The sequence below is a fragment of the Kogia breviceps genome, chromosome 14, assembly GCF_026419965.1.
Source record: "Kogia breviceps isolate mKogBre1 chromosome 14, mKogBre1 haplotype 1, whole genome shotgun sequence".
NCBI classification, from domain to species: Eukaryota; Metazoa; Chordata; class Mammalia; order Artiodactyla; family Physeteridae; genus Kogia; species Kogia breviceps.
This window is the reverse complement of record NC_081323.1, coordinates 82,548,816-82,564,375: the sequence shown is the minus strand read 5'-3', so window position 1 is coordinate 82,564,375 and position 15,560 is coordinate 82,548,816. Positions and strand designations below refer to the sequence as shown.

Genomic DNA, 15,560 nt, shown 5'->3' with positions numbered 1-15,560 from the left:
CCAAGAGCAGCCCTGTAATCAGGAGCCAGAGCCCAGGCTGGCTGGGCAGCTCTGTCAGTACAAGTGAGCCATTCTCCTTCCACAGACCATCATGATCTTCATCATAACCCTAAAAGCCCCTCACAAGGGCACCTGTGTCGGCCCCCCCACGGTCTTCACTCATTACTCTCTTCCCACTGTTGCCACACCAGGCTCCTTTTGAAAATCTCTCAGATACTAAGTTCCCTCCTGTTCTCAGCTCCTACCTCCTCCATCCTCTCTCTCTCCTCCACCTGCCTAGGTCTTGCCTAACCTCCTGTCTCAGCTTAGCAATCACATCTCAGACAGCCCTTCTCTACTCCCAGCTAGGTGAGGCCCTCCTATTAGCATCTCCCATGACACTGAATGCTGACTCTTTTATAACGCTTTTCCTACTTACAGTGTATTTTTTTGTCCAATGTCTGCATTCCATGCTAGACTGTAACCTTCATGAGGGTAGGTCTAGTTTACCACAGTTATTTCCAGTGCCTGGCATGTGGTAAGTGCTCAGTAATTATTTACTGAAAGAGAGAATTGGTGACTATTTTACAGCCTGCTTTGTATTTATATGGTTCAGATACATCATGTGCAATGTTTATCTCCCCTACACACATTTCACTATAAATTTTGGAATTTTCCCTGATCACGTTCATGATTATTTTCACCTTTGTTTGAAGGCATGTTAGGAAAGAGTTTAATTATCTTACTTTGTGGTCATTCGTCTAAAATAGAAAGATGCATTAAGCTTTTACATGATTGATTCTTCCCTGTAGGATGACTGGTTTGGTTTTGTGTGAACCAACAGAGCTTTACAACATCTTGAATCAGGTCACAAAACTATCCAGATTAACTGAACCCAACTATCTCTGTTTATTGGGTAAGTACTTTAAAAAATGTTGTGAACAGTGTCCTTCAAAGACTATTTTTCATGAATTAACAAACTTTGAAGGGTAATAAATTACTTTAGAAAACTATTAAACTAATTAGGCATAGCTCAAAATGCTACTATTAACTGTAACATGACTTGGAATATTACCAGATTAAATAAATCTAGAAGAAAAGTTCCCGGAGGACTCACGTTTGATCCTCTTACTATTGTTTTTAGTGAAATATTTTAAACATCTAACAAACACATAGTAATACACATAAGCACTTATGTACCCACCATTCAGATTTAACATAATAAAAAGTTACACAAATGTACCCCTCTTTTTGTACTCCATCCTGATCCTCTTCCTTTCCCTCCCCAAAGATGACTGCCTCTGTATTTTTACATGTTTACTACATAGGCAGGCATCCTAAAATAATGTATGGTTCAAACATTTACATAAACAGTACCATAATGTACAGTGATTCTGCAACTTTTTTTAAAATTTAATTTTATTTATTTTTTTAATACAGCAGGTTCTTATTAGTTATCAATTTTATACACATCAGTGTATACATGTCAATCCCAATCTCCCAATTCATCATACCCCCCCCCCCAACTGCTGCTCTCCCCTCTTGGTGTCCATACGTTTGTTCTCTACATCTGGGTCTCAGTTTCTGCCCTGCAAACTGGTTCATCTGTTTCCCGCATTTCTGTATATGAAGATCTAGTTTATTTTAACTGGTAGTTGCAATATATATCCATTCCTAATTGATTGTGATGTGTTGCTTGCATTGTGTTGCTATTATGAACAGTGCTGCAGTGAACAGTTTGTATCTCTCTCCCTATTCATGTGCAAGAGTTTTTTCAGGATATATTCCCAGAAATGGAAGTACCAAGTTGCATATTCACCTTCACTACATTATTGTCAAATTGCCCTCCAAAGACACTGTATCAATTTTATACTCCAATCAGCAGTGTAAGAAACATACCTACCAATACCTGGTTTTGTCACCCTTTAAATTTTTTGCTCTCTGATTGGCATGAACTTGTATTATGATGTTTTTCCCCACAATTAAAAACATCGTGATTAAAATACACTTAAAATTTACCATCTTAACCACTTTTAAATGTCCAGTTTGGTGGTACACCATCATCTCCATAGCTCTTTTCATCTTGTAAAACTGAAACCCTATACCCGTTAAACAATATCTCCCCATTCCCTCCTCCCTGCAACCTTGGTAACCACCATTCTACTTTATGTCTCTGATTTTGACTACTCCAGGTGCCTCATATAAGTGTAATCATACAGTATTTGTCTTTTTGTGACTGGCTTATTTCACTCAGCATAATGTCCTCCAAGTTCATCCATGTTGTAGTATGTGTCAGGATTTCCTTTATTTTTTAAATTTGTTAAAAATTTTTTTTGCCGTACGCGGGCCTCTCACTGTTGTGGCCTCTCCCGTTGCGGAGCACAGGCTCCGGACGCGCAGGCTCAGCGTCCATGGCTCACAGGCCCAGCCGCTCCGCGGCATGTGGGATCTTCCTGGACCGGGGCACGAACCCGTGTCCCCTGCATCAGCAGGCGGACTCTCAACCACTGCGCCACCAGGGAAGCCCATGGATTTCCTTTATTTTTAAGACTGAATAATATTCCATTGTATGTATATACCACATTTTGCTTATCCATTCATCCATCGATGGACACAGGTTGCTTCCACCTTTTAGCTGTTGTGAATAATGCTGCTATGAACATGGGTGTACAAAATATCTCTTTGAGACCCTGCTTTCAACTATTTGCAGAATATACCCAGAAGTGGAATTGCTGGATCATGTGGTAGTTCTATTTTTAATTTTTTGAGGAACCACCATTGTGTTTTCTGTAGCAGCTGTACCATTTTACATTTGTACCAGTAGTGTACAAGGGTTCCAGTTTTTGAAATCCTTGTCAACGTTGTTATTTTTCTGGGTTTTTATTTTTATTTTTTAGTAACCATCCTAATGGATGTGAGGTGGTATCTCATTGTAGTTTTGATTTGCATTTCTCTTAATGATTAGTGATGTTGAGCATCTTTTCATGTGCTTATTGGCCATTTGTATATCTTCTTTGGAGAAATTTCTATTCAAGTTCTTTGCCCATTTTTGAATCGGGTTGTTGTTTTTGAGTTTTAGGAGTTCTCTATATATTCTGGGTATTAATTCCTTACAAGATATATGACTTGTAAATAATTTCTCCCCTTCCGTGGGTTACCTTTTTACTCTGTTGATGTTGTCTTTTGATATGCAACATTTAAAATTTTTCACGAAGTTCAATTTGTCTATCTCTTCTTTTGTTGCTTGTCATATCCAGGAAATTGTTGCCAGATCCAGTGTCGTGAAGCTTTTGCCTTATGTTTTCTTCTACAATTTTTATACTTTTAGGCCTTACATTTAGGTCCTTGATCCATTTTGAGTTGATTTTTGTATGTGATGTTTAGATAAGCATCCAGTTTCATTGTTTTGCATGTGGATATCCAGTTTTCCCAGCATCATTTGTTGAAAAGACTCTCTTGTTCATGGTCCCTAGGGAGTCCACATAAATTTTGAATAGATTTTTCTATTTCTGCAAAAAACATCATTGGAGTATTGATGGGATGGCATTGAATCTGTAGATTGTTTTGGGTAGTATTGACATCTTAACAATATTAAGTCTTCCAGTTTGTGAACACAGAATTTTTTTTTTTTGCCTCTAATTTCTTTCAGCAACATTTTGTAGTTTTCAGAGTACAAATCTTTCACATCCTTCGTTAAATTTTATTCCCAAGTATATTATTATTTTTAATGCTATTGAAAATGGAATTGTTAATTTCCTTTTCAGATTGTTCATTGATAGTATATAGAAATACAATTGACCCTTGAACAACGTGGGGAATAACCTGTGTATCACTTATAGTCAGCTCTCTGTGTCTGTGGTTCTTCTGCATTCGTGGATTCAACCAACCATGGACTATTTAGCATTGTAATATTTATTATTGAAAAATATCTGCGTGTAAGTGGACCCATGCAGTTCAAACTCATGTTGTTCAAGGGTCAACTGTACAACTGATTTTTCTGTGTTGGTGTTCTGTCCTGAAGCTCTGCTGAATTCATTTATTCTAACAGGTTTTCTTGTGTGTGGAATCTTTAGGACTTTTTTGCATATAAGATCATATCTTCTGTGAACTTAGATGATTTTACTTCTTCCTTTCCAATTTAGTTGCCGTTTGTTTCTTTTTCTTGCTTAATTGCTCTGTCTAGGACATCCACCACTCTGTTGAATAGAAGTAGTGAAAGTGGGCATCCTTGTCTTGTTCCTTAAAGAAAAGCTTTCAGTCTTTCACCATTGAGTATAATGTTTGCTGTGGGTCTTTCATATATGTTTTTTTATTATGTTCAGGTAACTTCTTTCTATTCCTAGTTTGTCAAGTGTTTTCATCTTGAATTTTTCATACTTTTTCTGCATTGATTGAGATAATCATGTAGTTTTTCTTCCTCCTTCATTCGTTTGAAGTGGTAAATTAAATTGATGTTTGAATGTTGAGCCATTCTTGCCTTCCAGGAATAAATTCCACTTGATCATGGTGTATAATCCTGTTGAAAGTGCTCTGCTAGCATTTTGTTGAGGATTTTTGCATCAGTGTTTATAAGGAATATGATCTGTATTTTTCTTGCTGTGTCTTTGTCTGACTTTGGTATCAGGGTCATGCTGGCCTCATACGATGAGGAAGTGTTCCCTTCTCTTCAATCTTTTGGGAAAAGTTTGAGAGGGATTGATATTAATTCTTCTTTAAATGTTGGGTAGAATTCACCAGTGAATCTATCAGGTTCAGGGCTCTTTTATTTTCAGCCTAAAACATTTATATTTTAGTAAACACATGATAATTCCCTCTGAGAATGAACAGCTATCCAGGTCATGAATTTCAGGTCCAGGTCATGAAGAAGTTTATTATCATTTTTCAAGACAATAAGTGATAACACTGAATTCTTAAGTGTTATATTCCCAAGGAGTGGTGGATGATATCCTTTCCTGAGAGCAGCTACTGGTTAATTAGATGTGGGAAAGGCCCTTTCAGGGTAACAGATTGGGGAGGCTACAGACAAGGGAAAAGCCTCAGTGTCCATACTATATTTGGCTTATTTTTATTTTATTAAAAAAAATTTATTTAGTTTTTTTATACAGCAGGTTCTTATTAGTTATCCATTTTATACACATTAGTGTATACATGGCAGTCTCCCAATTCATCACCCCGCGCCCCCTCTGCCACTTTCCCCCCTTGGTGTCCATACATTTGTTCTCTACATCTGTGTCTCTATTTCTGCCCTGCAAGCCGGTTCATCTGTACCATTTTTCTAGGTTCCACATATATGTGTTAATATATGATATTTGTTTTTCTCTTTCTGACTTCACTCTGTATGACAGTCTCTAGATCCATCCATCCATGTCTCTACAAATGACCCAATTTCGTTCTTTTTTATGGCTGAGTAATATTTCATTGTATATATGTACGACACCTTCTTTATCCATTCATCTGTTGATGTGCATTTAGTTTGCCTCCATGACCCGGCTATTGTAAGTAGTGCTGCAGTGCACATTGGGGTACATGTGTCTTTTTGAATTATGGTTTTCTCTGGTATATGCCCAGTAGTAGGATTGCTGGGTCATATAGTAATTCTATTTTTAGTTTTTTAAGGAACCTCCATGCTGTTCTCCATGGTGGCTATATCAATTTACATTCCCACCAACAGTGCAAGAGGGTTCTCTTTTCTCCACACCCTCTCCAGCATTTATTGTTTGTAGATTTTCTTGATGATGCCCATTCTAACTGGTGTGAGGTGATACCTCATTGTAGTTTTGATATGCATTTCTCTAATAATTAGTGATGTTGGGCAGCTTTTCATGTGCTTCTTGGCCATCTGTATGTCTTCTTTGGAGAAATGTCTATTTAAGTCTTCTGCCCATTTTTGGATTGGGTTTGTTTTTTTAATATTGAGCTGCATGAGCTGTTTATATATTTTGGAGATTAATCCTTTGTCCGTTGATTCATTTGCAAATATTTTCTCCCATCCTGAGGGTTGTCTTTTAGTCTTGTTTGTAGTTTCCTTTGCTTTGCAAAAGCTTTTAAGTTTCATTAGATACCATTTGCTTATTTTTGTTTTTATTTCCATTACTCTAGGAGGTGGATCAAAAAAGATCTTGCTGTGATTTATGTCAAAGAGTGTTCTTCCTATGTTTTCCTCTAAGAGTTTTATAGTGTCTGGTCTTACATTTAGGTCTCTAATGCATTTTGAGTTTATTTTTGTGTATGGTGTTAGGGAGTGTTCTAATTTCATTCTTTTACAGGTAGCGGTCCAGTTTTCCCAGCACCACTTATTGAAGAGACTGTCTTTTCTCCATTGTATATCCTTGCCTCCTTTGTCATAGATTAGTTGACCACAGGTGCATGGGTTTATCTCTGGGCTTTCTATTCTGTTCCATTGATCTATATTTCTGTTTTTGTGCCAGTACCATACTGTCTTGATTACTGTAGCTTTGTAGTATAGTCTGAAGTCAGGGAGTCTGATTCCTCCAGCTCCATTTTTTCCCCTCAAAACTGCTTTGGCTATTCGGGGTCTTTTGTATCTCCGTACGAATTTTAAGATTTTTTTTTCTAGTTCTGTAAAAAATGCCATTGGTGGGCTTCCCTGGTGGCGCAGCGGTTTAGAGTCCGCCTGCCGATGCAGGGGGCGCGGGTTCGCGCCCCGGTCCGGGAGGATCCCGCGTGCCGCGGAGTGGCTGGGCCCGTGAGCCACGGCCGCTGTGCCTGCGCGTCTGGAGCCTGTGCTCCGCAACGGGAGAGGCCATGACGGTGAGAGGCCCGCGTACCACAAAAAAAAAAAAAAAAAAAAAAAAAAAAAAAGCCATTGGTAATTTGATAGGGATTGTATTGAATCTGTAGATTGCTTTGGGTAGTAGAGTCATTTTCACAATATTGATTCTTCCAATCCAAGAACATGGTATATCTCTCCATCTGTTGGTATCATCTTTAATTTCTTTCATCAGTGTCTTATAGTTTTCTGCATACAGTTCTTTTGTCTCCCTAGGTAGGTTTATTCCTAGGTACTTTATTCTTTTTGTTGCAGTGGTAAATGGGAGTGTTTCCTTAATTTCTCTTTCTGATTTTTCATCATTAGTGTATAGGAATGCAGGAGATTTCTGTGCATTAATTTTGTATCCTGCAACTTTACCAAATTCTTTGATTAGCTCTAGTAGTTTTCTGGTGGCATCTTTAGGATTCTCTATGTATAGTATCATGTCATCTGCAAACAGTGACAGTTTTACTTCTTCTTTTCCAATTTGTATTCCTTTTATTTCTTTTTCTTCTGTGATTGCCATGGCTAGGACTTCCAAAACTATGTTGAATAATAGTGGTGAGAGTGGACATCCTTGTCTCATTCCTGATCTTAGAGGAAATGCTTTCAGTTTTTCACCATTGAGAATGATGTTTGCTGTGGGTCTGTCATATATAGTCTTTATTACGTTGAGGTAGGTTCCCTCTATGCCCACTTTCTGGAGAGTTTTTATCATAAATTGGTGTTGAATTTTGTCAAAAGCTTTTTCTGCATGTATTGAGATGATCATATGGTTTTTATTCTTCAGTTTGTTAATATAGTGTATCACATTGATTGATTCGCAGATATTGAGGAATCCTTGCATCCCTGGGATAAATCCCACTTGATCATGGTGTATGATCCTTTTAATGTGTTGTTGGATTCTGTTTGCTAGTATTTTGTTGAGGATTTTTGCATCTATATTCATCAATGATATTGGTCTGTAATTGTCTGTTTTTGTAGTATCTTTGTCTGGTTTTGGTATCCGGGTGATGGTGGCCTCATAGAATGAGTTTGGGAGTGTTCCTTCCTCTGCAGTTTTTGGGAAGACTTTGAGAAGGATGGGTGTTAGTTCTTCTCTAAATGTTTGATAGAATTCACCTGTGAAGCCATCTGGTCTTGGACTTTTGTTTGTTAGAAGATTTTTAATCACAGTTTCAATTTCAGCGCTTGTGACTGGTCTGTTCATATTTTCTATTTCTTCCTGGTTCACTCTTGGAAAGTTGTGCATTTCTAAGAATTTGTCCATTTCTTCCAGGTTGTCCATTTTATTGGCATAGAGTTGTTTGTAGTAGTAATCTCTTAGGATGCTTTTTATTTCTGCGCTGTCTGTTGTAACCCCTTTCTCATTTCTAATTTTATTGATTTGAGTCCTCTCACTCTTTTTCTTGTTGAGTTTGGCCAATTGTTTATCAATTTTGTATATCTTCTCAAAGAACCAGGTTTGCTATTGTTTTCTTTGTTTCTATTTCATTTATTTCTGCTCTGATCTTCATGATTTCTTTCCTTCTACTAACTTTGGGTTTTTCTTTTCTTTTGGTATGCGGGCCTCTCACTGTTGTGGCCTCTCCCGTTGTGGAGCACAGGCTCTGGACGCACAGGCTCAGCGGCCATGGCTCACAGGCCTAGCTGCTCCGTGGCATGTGGAATCTTCCTGGACCAGGGCACGAACCCATGTCCCCTGCATCGGCAGGCGGACTCTCAACCACTGCGCCACCAGGGAAGCTCCGAACTTTGGGTTTTGTTTGTTCTTCTTTTTTTAGTTCCTTTAGATTTAAGGTTAGATTGCTTGTTTGAGATTTTTCTTGTTTCTTGAGGTAGGATTGTATTGCTATAAACTTCCCTCTTATTACTGCTTTTGCTCCATCCCATAGGTTTTGGATCATTGTGTTTTCATTGTCAGTTGTCTCTAGGTATTTTTTGATTTCCTTTTTGATTTCTTCAGTGATCTCTTGGTTATTTAGTAATGTATTGTTTAGCCTCCATGTGTTTGTGTTTTTTATGTTTTTTTTCCCTGTAATTGATTTCTAATCTCATAGTGTTGTGGTCAGAAAAGATGCTTGATATGATTTCAATTTTCTTAAATGTACTGTGGCTTGATTCATGACCCAAGACGTGATCTATGCTGGAGAATGTTCTGTGTGCACTTGAGAAGAAAGTGTAATCTGCTGTTTTTTGGATGGAATGTCCTATAAATATCAATTAAATCTATCTGGTCTATTGTGTCATTTAAAGCTTGTATTTCCTTATTAATTTTCTGTCTGGATGATCTGTCCCTTGGTGTAAGTGAGGTGTTAAAGTCCCCCACTATTACTGTGTTTCTGTCTATTTCTTCTTTTATAGCTGTTAGCAGTTGCTTTATGTATTGAGGTGCTCCTATGTTTGGTGCGTATATATTTATAATTGTTATCTCTTCTTCTTGGATTGATCCCTTGATCATTATGTAGTGTTCTTGTCTCTTGTAACATTCTTTATTTTAAAGTCTATTTTATCTGATATGAGTATTGCTACTCCAGCTTTCTTTTGATTTCCATTTGCATGGAATATCTTGTTCCCTCCCCTCATTTTCAGTCTGTATGTGTCCCTAGGTCTGAAGTGGGTCTCTTGTAGACAGCATATATATGGGTCTTGTTTTTGTATCCATTCATCAAGCCTGTGTCTTTTTTTTTTTTTTTTTTTTTTTTTTGCGGTATGCGGGCCTCTCACTGCCGTGGCCTCTCCCGCTGCGGAGCACAGGCCCTGGACGCGCAGGCCCAGCGGCCATGGCCCACGGGCCCAGCCGCTCCGCGGCACGTGGGATCCTCCCGGACCAGGGCACGAACCCGCGTCCCCTGCATCGGCAGGCGGACTCTCAACCACTGCGCCACCAGGGAAGCCCAAGCCTGTGTCTTTTGATTGGAGCATTTAATCCATTCACGTTTAAGGTAATTATCAATATGTATGTTCCTATTACCATTTTGTTAATTGTTATGGGTTTGTTTTTGTAGGTCTTTTTCTTCTCTTGTGTTTCCCACTAAAGAAGTTCCTTTAGCATTTGTTGTAGAGCTGGTTTGGTGGTGCTGAATTCTCTTAGCTTTTGCTTGTCTGTAAAGCTTTTGATTTCTCTGTCAAATCTGAATGACAGCCTTGCCGGGTAGAGTAGTCTTGGTTGTAGGTTCTTCCCTTTCATCACTTTAAGTATATCATGCCACTCCCTTCTGGCTTGTAGAGTCTCTGCTGAGAAATCAGCTGTTGACCTTATGGGAGTTCCCTTGTATGTTATTTGTTGTTTTTCCCTTGTTGCTTTCAGTAATTTTTCTTTGTCTTTAATTTTTGTTAATTTGATTACTCTGTGTCTCGGCGTGTTTCTCCTTGGGATTCTCCTGCCTGGGACTCTCTGTGCTTCCAGGACTTGGGTGGCTATTTCCTTTCCCATGCTAGGGAAGTTTTCAACTATAATCTCTTCAAATATTTTCTCAGGTCCTTTCTCACTCTCTTCTCCTTCTGGGACTCCTATAATGCGAATGTTGTCCCAGAGGTCTCAGGCTGTCTTCATTTCTTTTCATTCTTTTTTCTTTATTCTGTTCTGCAGCAGTGAATTCCACCATTCTGTCTTCCAGGTCACTTATCCGTTCTTCTGCCTCAGTTATTCTGCTATTGATTCCTTCTAGTGTAGTTTTCATTTCAGTTATTGTGTTGTTCATCTCTGTTTGTTCTTTAATTCTTCTAGGTCTTTGTTAAACATTTCTTGCATCTTCTCGATCTTTGCCTCCATTCTTTTTCCAAGGTCCTGGATCATCTTCACTATTATTATTCTGAATTCTTTTTCTGGAAGGCTGCCTATCTCCACTTCATTTAGTTCTGAGGTTTTATCTTGTTCCTTCATCTGGTACATCACCCTCTGCCTTTTCATCTTGTCTGTCTTTCTGTGAATGTGGTTTCTGTTCCACAGGCTGCAGGATTGTAGTTCTTCTTGCTTCTGCTGTCTGCCCTCTGGTGGATGAGGCTATCTAAGAGGCTTGTGTAAGGTTCCTGATGGGAGGGACTGGTGGTGGGTAGAGCTGACTGTTGCTCTGGTGGGCAGAGCTCAGTAAAACTTTAATCTGCTAGACTGTTGATGGGTGAGGCTGGGTTCCTTCCCTGTTGGTTGTTTGGCCTGAGGCAACCCACCACTGGAGCCTTCCCGGCTCTTTGGTGGGGCTAATGGCTGACTCTGGGAGGGCTCAAGTCAAGGGGTACTTCCCAGAACTTCTGCTGCCAGTGTCCTTGTCCTCACAGTGAGCCACAGCCACCCCCTGCCTCTACAGGAGACCATCCAACACTAGCAGGTAGGCCAGTTCAGTCTCCCCTGGGGTCACTGCTCCTTCTCCTGGGTCCCGATGCACGCACTACTTTGTGTGTGCCCTCCGAGAGTGGAGTCTCTGTTTCCCCCAGTCATGTCGAAGTCCTGCAATCAAATCCCACTAGCCTTCAAAGTCTGACTCTCTAGGAATTCTTCCTCCTGTTGCCGGACTCCCACGTTGGGAAGCCTGACGTGGGGCTGAGAACCTGCACTCCAGTGGGTGGACTTCTGTGGTATAAGTGTTCTCCAGTTTGTGAGTCACCCACCTGGCAGTTATGGGATTTGATTTTATTGTGATTGCACCCCTCCTACCGTCTCATTGTGGCTTCTCCTTTGTCTTTGGATGTGGGGTGTCTTTTCTGGTGAGTTCCAGTGTCTTCCTGTTGATGATTGTTCAGCAGCTAGTTGTGATTCCGTTGCTCTCGCAAGAGGGAGTGAGAGCACATCCTTCTACTCTGCCGTCTTGAACCAATCTTCATATTTGGCTTTTAATTCTGCTTTGTGTCACCTTCGTCAGTAAGAGAGTATATATTTGAATTATAATAATAAGGTGGTCTGCCTGCCCCCTTGGTAGTGCTGTGTGCAGGGTACGTGTGTAGCACCCTGCTTTTGCTCTCAACTCCTCAGAAGTGGCAGTTGGGTTTTTGGTCTTTTTGTATCTTGTTGTTCATAATTTTCCCAACTGGGCATGCATGTAGTTATTTTTAGTCCCTTATAGTTTCTTTGTATTTATTGCTGGAGGAGACTTTTGTCCAGGTGCAAATACTGCAGCAAAGGGTCCCAGGTTCCAGCCTGTCTCAATGGGACAACGAGGACATGTACTAGTTTGTGGAGATCCCTGGGAAAGTGTGGATTTTAAATCTAGAATGTACTTGAGTTTCACTAGTCTTTTTCATTGTGTTCATAGGAAGTTGCAGCTGGTCTGCCAGCAGTCATACTGTCTCTCTTATCCTGAGTTTGTTGTGAAATTCTGAAGCCATAGGTAGCTATTAAAGAAGTGAGATTCTGGGGCTTCCCTGGTGGCGCAGTGGTTGAGAATCCGCCTGCCGATGCAGGGAACACGGGTTCGTGCCTGGGTCTGGGAAGATCCCACATGCCGCGGAGCGGCTGGGCCCGTGAGCCATGGCCGCTGAGCCTGCGCGTCCGGAGCCTGTGCTCCGCAACGGGAGAGGCCGCAACCGGAGAGGCCACGACAGTGAGAGGCCTGCGTACCACAAAAAAAAAAAAAAAGTGAGTTTCTGTATAGTTTGAAGGAATTATCATGTCTCCTCATTCCAGGTTTGCACTTTCCAAATATCACTTCGAGTTCTTTATTCAGTTGAGTAGCCATATAGATACCAACCATTTTTTCTCAAATATATGACTTAACACTGTCATTTAGGAAGTAGCTGTACCAAAACAGACCAAAAAGAAACAAACAAACAAAAAGAAATTACTGATGGCTGGTATTTAAGATGAAAATCCTTTCACTATAGAGCCTAGGGGTTGAGTTATTGCAAAATAAAAGCTGAGAGCTGTGAATTTACATCCATTCAAAATAAGTAGCATATAAAATACAGACTCTGGCATGGAGAAAAGATGTGAAAATCAATGCAGTGGATTGAACTTGCACATTTCGTGTTTCATTGCTCAAACTTGCACACACTAATATTCTGCAAAAGATAATTGCAGCAAAGAAAAATGACATTTTGCAAATAAGGCTAAAAGCATTCCTCCAAAGAGACCAGAGTAAACGTGTATATAGGTATAAAGTGTTACTGTTCAACACATGTTATTTCTAGAAAAAACTACATAGGTTAAAACCATGACAGTGCAACATCTTAAGCCATTATAGCAACAGCAACAGCAGCAAAAATGGATCAAAATCACTGTTTTTATGGTGATTAACGTACCCAAATAAGAAATACTGATCAAAACTCAGGAAATAAATGCCTGGACTGATACAATGTCAGTTGTTGAAAAAACTTTTTGATGACATATTTAAGATCATTTAAAAGTGAAAATGGAGTATCTATGGTTCAGGCATCCAAAATGGATCTGGGTGGCCACTGTGGATGTGGTTTTAGACATGTTCTTACATCACTGAGAGCTTGAATTTTCTGAACTGTATAAAACTCATGGACACCACCAGCCATTTTCAAAGCAGTATCTGCTAGCAGCTGCTAGCTTCACCCTTGTAGTGTCAAAGTCTGAGCCCCCTCTTCCTGCACTGAAACTGTGTAATCATCTCAATCCCCAACCAATCCTTGCTTAACAAGTGCCCTTACCTCTTGCCAACTCCAATCCTAATTCTTGACAAACAATGTATGTAACCTTGTGAAGTTTTTTTGCCCTTTATAAGCCTCCCTCATTTTTTTAATCTGGCGGAACACAATTCAAGTGCTTCTTGAATTGGTGTCTCTTGGGCTGCAGTCCTAACAAAGCCCAAATAAACACCTTTTTGTTTCAATCAGGTCTCCATTTCTCACATTTTGGTTTATGTTTACTTCAATTTAAATGTCTTATCATCTCTAAAAATTTTTTAATGCTAAAATTATATAAAGCAGGCAAATTCTTCAAATAATTTGCTATTAAGTGCCAATTTTTATAGAACTAAACAAGGAACTGAGAATAAAGTGAAACAGGAAAAGATAGACATGGGGAAAAACAAGTTGTAGCTGCACAAGGCAATAAAATGCCATCCTGGCCTTCTCATTTCAGTTAAACGCATGAGCTAACAGATTAGATGTCTGCTAGTTTAGCATACTAACTTTCTTGGATTTGCTAAAATTTATACAACAATCAATAGGTATACATAAAGTCCTAAGGAAAAGAGTACCACTTAAAAATCAACATCGGAAACTATCAAAGCAATTTTCAAAATAAAAGATTGTCTATTACTGTGAATGAATATAAAATGTAATGGATTTACAAACTAGGTACTAAAGCCTTGTCCAAAGTTTACTTCTTCCTTCAGCTGCTTTTTCAAGGACGTGTGCACTATTGAAATGTTTGCTGTGATCTTTTTCTTTTCTAAAAAAAAGCGTAGAAGATACAAACAAAATCTCCTTCAGTCCATTAGACTGCCAAGACCTTCTTCGCATTTCTTCTAGTGTCTTGTAGAACTGGCTGAGCCCTGTGAAGTCCAGAATCATCACTACCCTCTGACATGTCATCACTTAGGTCACTTCCATCATGACTGTGGATGCATGCATCTTCATCAGTATCCTGAGACTCATCTATCGACATGGTAACAGGATGTGATGCCAGTGTAGTTCTAGACACTGCTCCACATTTTTCTATTGGTGGGAGAAGAAGCAGTGGTAAAAGCAGGTTTTATTCAGAGGATGAAGTACCAGTAGATTCCTTTATACTGGCAGCAAAACCAGCAAGACTCTTATCTGCCCCTTCTGTTGCTATTTTCTGATTTTATGTAAAACAATCATCTGCTTATAACACGTTTTATTTCTTCTGTTTCAGTTCTTAAGTCTCACTACATTGCTATACCCTTTCCCCTCCAGTACAGTATTAAAAAGGAACAGTGTGTTATAAAGCAGAAACTAACACACCATTGTAAAGCAATTATACTCCATTAAAGATGTGTAAGAAAAAAAAGAACAGTGATGATACCAAGTCCAAGCTTGTACTGCTCACTGCACCACAGACCAATAAATCAAGAGATGAGTTGTTGGGGCAAGGAATAGTGACTTTATTTGGAAAGCCAGCAGACTGAGAAGATAGTGGACTAGTGTCCCAAAGAACCATCCTACTTGAGTTAGAATTCAGGCCCATTTTATACTAAAAGGGGAGGGCATATGGCTGGTTATTGCAAACTTCTTGATGCTGGCCAGACTCCAGAGTGTATGTAATAATCCTTTCTTCTTGCAGCTGTCCACAATGTTCCTGTAAACCTCCAACAAGACAAATGTTATACCTTTTAAAGGTCAAGCCTGGGAGTCAGAACCTTGAGAAAGGGCTATTATATATATTTCATGCTATAGGCAACATTCCTTTACAAAGTTGTAGAGCCAGCATGACTAAGCACAGGCAACAGAGCACAAAGGTTAGAGATAAAGGAATAGATCCAATATGGAGTCAGGTTTGTTCTTCTCTGTTAGAGTAATAGTGAGCATTTTGTCTTGTTTCTCACTTTATCGATCAGTATGATGTTTACTGTAGATACTGAGTAATTTACCTATCACGTTAAGGAAGTTACCATGTATACCTAATGTACTAAGAATTTTTTTCATGACATGAATTGAAAATTTTCTTAATTTGTTAAAATGAACATAGTTTTTCTCCTTTAATATCTTAAAAAAATATTTATGTTTCGCTGCTTTGGGTCTTTGTTGCTGCACACAGGCTTTCTCTAGCTGCAGCGAGAGGGGGCTACTCTTTGTTGTGGTGCGTGAGCTTCTCATTGCGGTGGCTTCTCTAGTTGTGGAGCATGGGCTCTAGGCACGCGGGCTTCAGTAGTTGTGGCACACA

At 39.4% G+C, this 15,560-nt stretch overlaps 1 protein-coding gene across 7 annotated transcripts in view; it reads left to right on the top strand.

Moving 5' to 3' along the window:
- STYXL1 (serine/threonine/tyrosine interacting like 1) overlaps positions 1 to 15,560 on the top strand; it is a 65,324-nt gene that overhangs the window by 12,922 nt on the left and 36,842 nt on the right. For 6 of the 7 annotated variants that reach the window (XM_067013864.1, XM_059037241.2, XM_067013866.1 and 3 more), the window contains exon 2: positions 792 to 895. The exons of the other annotated variant lie outside the window; for it this stretch is intronic. In XM_067013864.1, the coding sequence (XP_066869965.1) occupies positions 793 to 895 (103 nt within the window). In that variant the 5' untranslated portion in view covers position 792. The remainder of the gene's footprint in view (positions 1 to 791; positions 896 to 15,560) is intronic. 7 annotated transcript variants of the gene reach the window in all.